Source organism: Apteryx rowi, unplaced genomic scaffold (genome assembly GCF_003343035.1).
Source record: "Apteryx rowi isolate R43461 unplaced genomic scaffold, aptRow1 scaffold_512, whole genome shotgun sequence".
NCBI classification, from domain to species: domain Eukaryota; kingdom Metazoa; phylum Chordata; class Aves; order Apterygiformes; family Apterygidae; genus Apteryx; species Apteryx rowi.
Genome location: NW_020450775.1, coordinates 130,490 through 142,658, shown reverse-complemented (window position 1 = coordinate 142,658; position 12,169 = coordinate 130,490). Strand labels below are relative to the sequence as shown.

Genomic DNA, 12,169 nt, shown 5'->3' with positions numbered 1-12,169 from the left:
TTTTCATACTGTTTCAATAAAATTATAATTTATAGCAATGAGATTAAAAGCAAATGTTAGTAATTGGAAGAAAAAAAATTGCATTTATTTGCACTAAAAATAAAAAGAAATTTCCCCCTTAYGATTACAATGGGTTCTACTGGAACTCTTTAAGACACTTCTGATTTGTCTGTTCCCTGTACAGACCCAACATATGGCTCAAACTGCTAAAATCTTTCCAAGTATATTAGACTGCTAAAACATTACCTTTCTGTATTATTACACCAGTACTCCAGTCTTTAAATGCAATGTTCCCAATTCCTGAATTTTCTTCAAAAGCACCCAGTAAAGCATACCTTGTTTAGCTTTCCAAGTGCTGATATTAAATCTGCCCATTCACTGGAATATTCAAAGTTCTTCAGTGCTTTGTCAACTGCTGCTACATAGTTTCTATATTTGGAATCACTCAGTAGCTCCAGCTCCTCCGTGTTCATCCTCCCACAGAGTGCCCACTAGAGACTAGCTTGCAATTCATGTACAACCACTACCTGTCCAAAAAGAAAGAAAGAAAAAAAAAACACACCTAAAACATTGTTACTGAAGTCATATTATTAAAACAATTTCATAAAAGAGCAAGACATTTTCCTCATGAAAGGCAATAAGAAACATCAAACTAAAATCAGACTATTTATAACAAATCTTATACAGAAGCACATGTATAGCACACAAATACGAAATACATGTCCCATACTGTATTTATAATCTAGTCCTGTAAAAAAAATTGGAAAAGTCACCCCCTCCCCCAATTCTGCTTATTCTACACAGTGCAGTAAGTCTGAAGACATCTTAACGTTGAACAGCTAACACACTACTGCCGCAAATCAGTAGACACAAATCCAGCTATGGGGTTTTTTGCATTTCTGTGAAGGGTTTTTTTGTTTGTTTGTTTTCTCTTTCCCCTCTGGGTCATCACCAAAACAACCCACTTGTCCACAAATGAACATTTCTGAAAAATAAGAGATCAATCTTTCTGAATCACTTCCAGGTGGAAGAAAAGAGAAAAGGACACATGCAAGACAGCTGCCCAGTATTCAACAGTACGTTCAGGCCTCAACACTTGCTTTTACAAGACCTCGTGTTCCTATTCAGCAATACAAATCTGCTTTGCTTTAATATTATAATATTAGCCACACATACCAGAAGTATAAGTTTAATAGTGTCCTATAATCAGAGGCTTTTGCAATTTGTTCTGTATGTTTTCATGCACCAAGTAATTAGGATATTCCAGTTCCAGAAACACGACCTCATATTTTTATGAGTACACACTATTTATTTCATTAAACTTATCCATCATTTAAAAAGAATGTTTCTAAAGCTATTTCAACCCCAAACAACTACAACCCATAGCGGGAAACCCTGTTGTAACAGAAGCTTTTGTACCCCTTTTAACTGGAGTCTTTTGGGAGTTCTCTCTGATGCGCAGCTTCAGAAAAGACATCACACTCAACAAATGCTGTTGTCTTCTGTCTTGAATAAAGGAAAATGGGAAGAAAATTGTGTGCACAATTGTGGGCTGAAGCATGGTGGTCAAAAAAAAACAAAAACACAGGTGTAACAATAGAGAAACTGTACTCAACAGACTGCCTACCAGGCAAGATAAATACCATACTGTAACACAACAGCTTAAGTAAAACCTTCTACAATGACCGGAGAACATGCCTCATCGGCTCCTATTCCCAATGAGAAGTAGTATGATAAAACAGCGGGAATATTTGAGAAGATAAATGTCTATGAAATAATACAGCAGAAGAATTAATGGAGACAGAAAGTGACACTCCCGTCCTCTCATGATTCTACACAATTGATGAACTAAAGACACTTATCTTCAAACTCTGCTAAGGAATAAGTTTAAATGTTTCTGGACTAGTCAGAAAAAACTAAAAATTCAACTTGTATGATTTCATGCAATAAACACACTCCAGTTGTGTAAGATGCATCAGAAAACATGAACAGTTTTCTGCCTTTTTTCATGTATCACCAATGTTTTATATGGCACATAAAAATCTTTATATTTACTTAATTTATACTGTATCCATTCATCCATCCCTTCAAACAGGGTTCTACCCAAAATGGCTATGAAGCTGCTATATACAAGCTTTGTCTGCAGTTACCAGGAGTTATCACTGACAAAACRTCGCAAAGCCTCAGGACTGGTTACCCAGCATTTTCAGCTACTCGAAAGCCAACTCCTTGCTGTGTTCTTAGGTCAACTCAAAAGCCAAAAACCATCACCTCTACTAGCACTGCTTTACCTCTTCAGCACTGTAAGAGTTAAAAAGGAAGAAAGCTGTACCCAACATCTCATTACTATCCAAATAAAGACAGCAGTAAACCAGGCTTTAAACAATCTGGTCAAATTTATCAGATCAAGTGACCTAGCAGATTTTTGCTCCCTTCTTTTTGTTCCTTCAGTTAGCAGGTGCTTCTGAAGATAAAGTGATATGAACCAGCGTTAATCCTCCCAAGCGTCATCTTTTCACTACTAGAATAAAGTTGTGCTTCAGCCGGAGAGACCACAGGGCCACAGCAGGTAGCAGTGAGGGGCCTCTGAGACCCCACTCACCACAGACCTTTCAAGGACTCCAAAGACTGCAGTGCCCAACTCTGCTATTAGACAAACGAGGACTGTGAGGTACCAGACAGGCCTGCTCTTTTCTGCCTTCATCATGTTTATCTTCTGTCCCCCAGAACAATCAAAATTCCTCACTAGTCATTTCCTTATCCTCTCTATTACCATCTTGCTCCTCATACCGCTCTTGTTCTGTTTCTTCAGAATAAAAAGGAAAGCCATAGAGAAGAAAAAAAAGAATAAGCATATATTTATTAAAAAAAAGGAGAAAAAAGACCTGGGATAGCGGGAGTGAATAAAACGGCCAAGAATTATAAATCTTTTGTGCCCTTGATCCCGATGGCAGACTAATAATGACAGACTGTCTTCAAGGCAGAACACAAATGGAAAGTATTGTTTAAAAGTATATTCAGAGTGCCAAATCGATAGATTTCATGATACCTCACTGGAATAAAGAGCTCACATATCAGTTTTTACTTAAAAGTTTATTTCGTGCAGTTTCATTTCATAATAACCATCTTTGCTTTGGATTAAGTCTGGAAAGAGATCGGTTTTGCTTTGAGAAGCTATAGGATGCCAACAGATTTCTCAGAGACAGCTGCACAACTGGTCTCCAAAAGTAAAATAAAATATTAACACTAGAAAAGAAGAAAGGACCAACACACGAAAGCAGCGCAATTCTCATTTTTCCAGGCACAAAGGATGGAGTAAGAACTTGACACAGCAAATAATTCTTTTTGAGCGAAGAAAGCATCAGCATCCTTTTTTATTCAGCTAAAGCATAAATGCAACAGGACCGTCTATGGCTGGGTGAATGGTTCTGTCTTCTTCAAATGCTTGAAAAATCCGAAAGCTAACAATTTGGACTGATCGAGGGTTACTAAGGGTTAGACAAAAATAGCAGGAATACAGAGTTAAACAGGTAGTTTTTTAGGACCTACTAACAGATCAGAATATTCTCTTTCAACTTAAAAACAACAAAAAAACCTCCAAATTTGAATAGCTTACATTTTTAGACAATGGTCTATTGCCCACCAATTGAAAGTAATGAAGTTACTCTATTCCTGTAATTGACTATATTTGCTGATGGTTATGCTTACAGTTTATTATATATTTTTAATTATGAAATCTTTCTGACATATTTTATTCTGTTGCTCAGAAAGCCATTTTCCTTTATCCACATTATTGCTTTGTCTTATTACTCTTTACAAATACTCTGTAGGCCAAAAAGCCCTTTACACTTAAACACTGCCCATATGCTATCAGTGAATTTAATCATTACGAAGTTTTGTGCAGAGAAGAAAAAACACATTCTATGTTTTCTTACCACTCTGTGCTCTCATTTTTTTCTAAAAAATTATCACTTTTATATAATGTGAGGTTATAGAGAGAGAATGAATTTCTTGCACTTTTCATTTTTCTTCACAATGAAAAGTCTCTATTTTAAACAGCATATCTTCCAAGTCATATCAGTAGCCATAACAGGCCAAGGACATAGAAGAGATATTATGTAAATATTATATACAAATAATTATTTATAAACCTGGCACCATTTCTATCCTAAAAGCTACAGGTATTCTCATTTTTATTAGCCCTCATACATAAAAATATACTTGTCCTTCCAAGTTTTCCTTTTATTTAGTCTGAAGATATTGCATCAAAATATAATTAATCTTTTCTCATTTCTAGCATATATTCTTACAGATACTTTTCCGTTTTCTTCATTTATAATGAAATTGCAGATTTAACAATATTTAATATTGCAGCACTGATACGTCAATACAATGTTAAAACTTAGTAATATTTATCTCCTTACAAAGATCACACCCTGCCTTATTGATTCACGGACTACTTTGAAAATCAGATAAATAATAAAACGTATAGACCAAAACCATTAAAAATAGCTTCTGTTGTACCATCAGACAACCAAGAGGAGAAACCATTTATCCTGTCATTCCGCAGTCACCACTTAGCATCAGTGCCAACTTTGCATGAAACGTTTTACAGTCATTTCTCTTTTTAAGCAGAAGGATGAAGAGCTCTTTGTTTTTGTTGTTTTTTCCCCCTTTTGGCATATCTTATGACAAGGAAGAGGCAAACTTCTCAGATAGAAATTCACGCAATCTCATGAAGAGTCAGCACATGGTCAATCAGCAAACAGTTGAATGACCTTGCCTCTTTTTATGGATGACAAAAAGGGAATGGGGGATGAGGGGAAGCCTATCATCGATGAGGAGTATTTATACTACCTAAGAAATGCAATAAACCTTAAACTATTTCATAAATCCACATTCAAATCACAAGTAATTTCTGAAATAGGTCTTGACACTTACTATCTTCAACTTCTCCARGGGTTTAAAAGCAGATACTGGGCAGTTCTGGATATATCATGCCTGCAGAGTCTTTGACTGTAGTCTACTGTGACTTTGACAAGGAAACCACAGTTATTCGGGACTGTGGATCTCTTTTCGCTGGGGGTCTGGTGTCACATGTTCACAGAGCAGCCTTCAATCCCCTCATCACCAAAGTGATTTTGACTTTCCTCTGAATCCTGTTAAGATGGTCCTTTCACAGCTACGTTTTCTACAGTTAATGTTCATCCTTTCCAAACTGCAGCCTTATGTCTCATTTCAATACAAACTAGTGACCTGCTTAAAAGGCTCTAAATGGTTTTGACTGAAGCAAAAGAAATTAGATTGAGAAGAACTACACCTATAAGTAACTTTCATCTAGATTTTGTCTCAACTTATTTGCCAGGTTATACGATTTCCCCACTACTCCTAAATTCTCAGGTATCTGTTATACCCCAAAGCTCTTCTTCAGGTTTGACTTGCTGCTGTTCCCCTCTGACATTTCTCCAAGCCACACAGAATTGTAACACTGGAAAGGCTGCTTCCTGGTACAGGTCGAGGGGCTCATCACTGTGTAGCACAACTGTGCTTGCATTATTTCTCTTTAAGAGTTATCATGATCTGTCCTAACTCTCCTAACAACTTTGGCTCGCATACTTGCTTCCTATGAATTCCTCAGAACTTCAGCTTTGTCATATTTCAAGGTTTATTTCTAAATGTGTTTACTGATCAAAGCATGATTATGGGACATACAGGAAGAGGTCTAACAGATAACAGAAAGCAGATGTTTTTAAGTTGTGTACAGTGCCCACACACCAAGCTGGTAACTGCAGAACACGTTTTTATTTTAGTACACTAAATACAAACACAGATTTGAATACATGGAAAACAGAAGCCTTGTCATGTGTTAATTCATTATATTTTGCTTCCCCTCAGAAACATTTAAGAGCATGAACAGCAAAACAAATACCACAAATCCCAGCTTGGTCTCTCAAGATAAAAATCAAATGTTGGGAATACATATATTCTATCAACAAAGATGCAGATTTTCCAATTACAGCTAATTACTCTATTTATAAAATGGTTTTCTACAGAGTCCTTTCATATTCAGAATTGTTTAAAGTGGCATCTCTAATGATTTCTGAAGAATAAGAATATTTTGAGCTTGTTATTTTGGCTAATTGCTATTCACAATAATGAAAAATGCAGAAAGATACATTCCCCAAACAAATCAAAAAAGAAACCATATATTTAACTCTAATTAGACCTTATCAGTGTCCTGGAGTAGTAGAAAGCACTTCCTAATAAGATTTAATATTGTTTTTAATCACTTCTCAGTGCACTCTTCCACCCAGTCAAAATTCACAAGCAGGAACAACTTCTTAAATTTTTCCCACTAAAAAAAAAAAGAAAAAAAGATACCTACTGGTAAGTTTGAATTCAAATCCAGTCAGCATAACAATTTGTGCATTATCTATACTGGCAACTTCTAAATCAACATGAGATGTTTTCTGAGAAATTGGTTCTCATTCAAACACGAATTGAGAGAAAACCTACGGCCTTTACTGAAAAGGTTAGGTTAGATACCCAAGAGGATGCACTCCCTCCTGGCTTTAAAACCTATAAAACACGTTTATTATTTATTATATTTATTAGTATATTATATTAAAAACAAATTGACAATAAACAGAAACAAAGTAACTTTTTTGTTCTTTTGGGTATACGGGAAGTCAACATGAGAAAGATGACTGGAATAAAGGCTCAGTCTACCACTGAGCAGAGTTGCAGTCTGGGACACAGGTGGAACTACCTAAGGCATATAAAATGTTCTTCCTGCTAATGCTGTTTTGTAGGATTGCAGAGTCTGACTTACGAGATGTTCATGATGCTCAGATGAGTGTTCATGAAGAAACATACTGCAAACCTTCTCAATAATCAACTTCCCTACTCAGTCATTAAGAAAGCAAATTTATTAATTTGTTAATAATAATTAAAATACTTATTTAAGAATCTATAAGTGAATGTATTTGCTTTGGAACATACTATTCTATAAGTGAAAAAGTATCAAATCTATGTTTACTTGAGGGGAAAAGTAAGTGACCAAAGACTTCTCACCCTCACTGGTAAATATAGAAGTCTCTTCTAATTGTCCCGTTTAAGTAGAGTTTAGGAATGACATTTAAATCTCTCTACTCACTTATACTTTATTATAGCTTTTCAATACATCATAGGTGAACTAAAGAACAGTTTAACATACCAGACTGAAAATTTGATTTTGATTCCAGACCCTCTAAAAGAATAGAATGGATTCCTTTTCTTCTGCCCTTTGTGCACTGTTTCTGCATACTTCTCAGGACTGCCTTACTATTTGTAGCAATGTATCAGAAAAAAAAGCAGCTCTGTTCACTATAGAGACATCTAAGCACAGCTGTAATAAAGTAATGAAATATTTTTCTCTGTTAAAATACTCATTGACTCAATGTCAAATCAGTATTTTTACCCATATCTAACAGTAAAAAAATTAATTCAAAAATCTGAATAAAGCAAACTAAATACATCTTTGCCAATGAAAGCACTGTAGTAGCATACAAAAATTCAAGTGACAAAGTGCACACTCAAACTAACAGGTATCATCTCTTCTAGAGTTAAGTCCTCTTACGCTACACAAATGCTAGAATTCTACTTACACTAAAGCTTTTACTTTAAAATATGATATTCTTCTTGAGACCAAAATCAAATGTGCAGATTTGACAGAACTCAATTTACAGCTCAGTAAATTAAAGATGATGGCTTGTATCTTCTTCATTATCACTCAGGTCAATCACTAACTGAAAATAATTTTTTCTTCCCGAAGTAATATTTTCCCATTTTTCTCATTTTTATTAACAAATGACTCTGTTTTGAGTTTTCTATGTATTGTTATTAAAACTTCGCCATCATGTATTTTAGATATAAAATTAACAAAACGCCAAATATCAACATTTGTTATATCAAATTATGCAAAATATCTGTAGTGTCTTACTAAAAAACAGATGGCAATCTTCAAGTCAGAATAACACAGCCTAGAGAAAAATGGAAAAATGCTTGCTTGAATCTTTGCTTGTCCTTCAATGCTCACTTACAAGTGCTTTTCCTCCTCTCCACTCTGTTGGGCACTGTATAGACATTGTTTTTGTATAGACATTGTGTTTGATGCAACTGGTATTTCAACCTAGATCTAGAACTGATCACTATTGTCTTCTTACTCAATTACACATTTGAAGGAAAGAAAAACAAAACAAACACCAGAATTTAACCTGCACTGTTTTGATATTTTTGCACTGGGTTTTCCCCCTTGTACTTCATTTCACTTTAGCTCACAAAGCCACAATCTTTGTATATAATTAAAATTGTAACAGTAAAGCATCTGTCAAAGAAGTGTAAACAATACAGGTAAGGACAATTTTGGTAGTCTTCTATAACAGAAGGATCTCCAGTTCAGTCTCCAGGACAACATCCCAACAACTCCAAAGACAGGATTTAATAATATTWTTTTTTTTAATATGACATGTAATCTCCTGAAGTCAACCAGTCACTTCAGTAACGCCAAGCCAAACAGAGACATCAAATCCTTACTCAGAAGTTCCTTCAGTATAACATTGTATACAGTGCATCATATATTGTTCTGTGAACCAAAACAAACTGTGGTAAGGCTGAAACAACTTGGTTTACATCCTGGTTGGATGTAAGTGCAGCACAGTAAGCTTTAGGCTTTTCCTGTCCCACAGAGGAACTGCCCAGGTCTTATACACACAGCCCAGGCTTTGGGGCTACTGCACTCTCATCAAGTAATCTCAGTGATTTCAAACAGTTACCTTCTCTGCAGGGGCCTGAGCACAGTAACAAAACAGCTCTCCTAAAACAAACTGCATTTTATTTTTACAATATTTCAGCCTCATTCCTTCAAATGATCACTATACCTGCCCTCTCTGAAGAGAATTCCTTTTTAGCTAGCCAGCTCTCTTCTTCTCCTGACATTTTTCAAGCATTTACTGATGAAACACATATCTTGAGCAACTCTTTATTGCTTATTTTTCCTGCCAGTAAACTAGTAAATCAAATTAATATAGTAATACAGTAAAAAAAACAAAATCACAACAATTGTATCAATAGAAAATCTCAAACCAGTATGACAATGTTTAATCCTAGATTTGTACTATGTTTTGTTTTAAAGGAGAGTTTGCCTACTTGCCGGTGCATTTCAGTTTTGTAAACAAAAAAGGGCTACATGAGTGTCATTGTCTTCCCTTACASTTGCATTATTTTCATGTACTGAAAAGTACCCTTGCTTCAGGGGTAACAGCCTGAGTTCACATGGTGATATCTTTTTTAATATTCTGACACACACCACAGAGTCTACCAACATCAAAAATTTGGTGGCTTGATAATTTATTCATTTATTCCTGGCTCACAGTAATTTTAAAATGAAAGATTTAAAAAGACCTTTTATTTTTCCATACTCATCATTCTAATAATACATAGCTTCAGATGAATTTAACAGTCTCCAAGCAATGCTGATATTCTTTACAGTGTTCACAAAACATTGTATTAAAAGGTTACCCAAGTATTTGGGCAACAGTTTGTCCAGCTAACTTTTTTACATACCCTGAAGTCCTAAGATATCACTAATTCATTTTATCAATTTTATTGTGATTTTAATTCCGAAATAGTGTCATTTGCCATGGGTACACCTACACATCTAGGTTGTGGCTGTATTTTGCAATGTATTTGATTTCACATATTCTGCAGATGGATTACCAATGGATTTGTACAGTGAAAACCTTTTTCTTGACTGTTCTGAAAATAGTGGTTGGACCAAAACTTATTCACTCTCCTTATCCTCGGAAGTAAACCAGAAAGGACATAAAATTAAGGTTAAATTCCCCACAGGTTTTACAAATTATACCAGAAATCAAATGAGACAAAACACCATTCCCTGGCTTTATGAAAAAAAAATATATATATATACACTTATATTCAAGTACAAGTTTCTGATACATTTTCCCTGTTTATAGAGAAAGACATTACTGAGAGAAAATCTATGAATATCTCCACAGTTGCATCCTGTCAACCATAAAGATATTCTGAAATTTCTATAATAATGAAACACATACCATGGACAAAGAATTAACACTGCATTATAAACAAATTAAAATAAAAAATAATAAAAATAGCATTGTGTTATTGGGTGAAATCATTTACTGAGTAGCATAGGTCTTCTCATTTCTGGTTTCAGCTATCGGGGGGAAAAGAAAAGGTTGGTCCTGCACCATTTCTTCTCCCTTTCCCAAAGCTCTTAGAGGGAAACACATACCTCTTATTCTTTTTATTTACAGTTTAACTGTTTTTCAACTACAAATCAGAGGAAGATGATTATTAATCTGAAAGACAATTTACATGAATACAAATAAGTTAGTTCTATTTTCCCATTACATGCTTCAGCTAGTATTAATTCATCCTGTCTCCTCGTAATCTCCTGTTTTTCTCAACCATATTTGAAATAGTTTTTAATAACTTACTTCTTAACCTTTTTTGGACCTCTTCTACACACGTTCTATTCAATATCAACATGGTTCCACCAAAGTTAAAAAAAAAAAAAAAAAGCAGAATGGTAATAAGCATTTTTAGTCAGCAAGTCTACCCTGACTAAGCAAGGACATGAAAACTACAGGTAGACCTACAGCAGTAAATTTGGCCAAGACAGCTAAGTCAGAGATGAACATACAGAAGTGTCCCCTCCCTATTCAAATGGAGTACAATGGCAGAAGACTATAATCTGAGCCCACTTCTACCAGACAGACTGCATTCTAACTCATTTAGTTTGCTGTGCATGTGATGGGTGTTTCCAGTGGTTGGTGTAGCACGCCAGTATTTTTACACAAGAAAAGCACTACCAGTGTAAACGCAGTCTAAACTATAAACATAATTCTGTATTACAAAGCACAACCTCACCACCACTGAAAAATGTAGGATAACTTCTGGTCTTTGCAAGATGCTGTTTAAACATCTATTGTCACTAATGCTACCAACAAGCTTGGAGAGCAAGACATTAAATATAAGTTAGGACTGTAATCTCTCCTTCCCCCCATCTCTCACTTCCAGGTTACTTACTTTCCTAAAGCACCTATTCTCACTTCAATTAAAACAAAACCAGGAACTAGGCTGTTGACAGCTTGTCAGTTTCCAAGGTATGGTGAATATTTACCCATTGTAGGGTATTAAAAATACCTTTTGGAGAATCACAATATTCATATAATCACAATATTTAGATATCTCACTATTACTAAACTTGCATAAAAGGGACTACTTAATTTTAGTTTGCTTTGTGAAAGCTTACCAATATTTCAAACAAAAAAAAACATATGTGGCAGCCAGACTAATGCAAGTACTTAACACGGATACAAACAGACTAAGACTTGGCAATAAAATTAAAACCCATGATAGTCGACCTAATGCTAAGCCCCTTATTTCCTCCAAACATCTAGGCACATTCCTATTTAAATAGAGTCTTCCATCACCTTGCCCTCACATAGCTCGAATTCAGGTATCATGCTACCAGTTAATCTGACAGACATAATGTATTCACTAAGAATTATTGCCTACAGAAAGAAAATGCAGGTGTGCAAGGGTCCATGCTAATTAATCAGTAATGAAAATGCAAGGACTACGAAGGCAGAGTCCTCCAGAAAAAGCTTTTCAAAGACTGCACCCCATATCCAGCATATTTTAGGATATTTAAGGAGATAATAATTAGTAAAGCCTAATCGATTTATTACAGGTATGCAAATAATATTTCTGAAAGCATTTAACTCCAGAAGCTGCCACATACTCATGTTTTTCAAGTGGGCATCACAAGATTTAAGGGCAACCCACCATCAACAGATGAAATTTAACCCTGTGCTACACACAGCAGAGACAGCCGTATGCCCCACAAACCCTTCCAAACATCGCAACCACCCAAAAAGCAGGGCCGGGCAGGCAGGAATTTGACCCAAAAGAGGCGCTTAGGCCCTATCCGCTCAAGGTCAAAGCAGGACAGCTCTGCCAGCCTGACACCGAGCTTGTTCCCGGGCCGACAGGGTCCCCTGGGCAAGCAGGGCCGGCAGCAGCCGCCGCGGCCGGTCCCCGGCGGCGAGAGGGGCTGCGCAGCCACGAAGCCCACCCGGGCCTT

The 12,169-nt window shown here is 35.9% G+C and overlaps 1 protein-coding gene and 1 long non-coding RNA gene across 6 annotated transcripts in view; both read right to left on the bottom strand.

The window, feature by feature from the left end:
* DOP1A (DOP1 leucine zipper like protein A) overlaps positions 1-1,479 on the bottom strand; it is a 61,722-nt gene extending 60,243 nt beyond the window's left edge. For 3 of the 5 annotated variants that reach the window (XM_026080228.1, XM_026080229.1, XM_026080230.1), the window contains exons 1-2: positions 1,420-1,476; positions 336-527 (exon numbers count right to left, since the gene is read on the bottom strand). In XM_026080228.1, the coding sequence (XP_025936013.1) occupies positions 336-473 (138 nt within the window). In that variant the 5' untranslated portion in view covers positions 474-527; positions 1,420-1,476. Of the gene's footprint in view, positions 1-335; positions 528-1,419 lie in introns of all 5 variants that reach the window. The other 2 variants (XR_003255843.1, XM_026080231.1) reach the window with 1 other exon arrangement.
* A 4,306-nt stretch (positions 1,480-5,785) lies between these two features.
* Positions 5,786-12,136, bottom strand: LOC112972969. The gene is made up of 2 exons (XR_003255846.1): positions 7,217-12,136; positions 5,786-6,355 (listed from the first exon to the last, which is right to left on the bottom strand). It is a non-coding gene; the product is annotated as an uncharacterized LOC112972969 (long non-coding RNA).
* Positions 12,137-12,169: the final 33 nt, after the last annotated feature.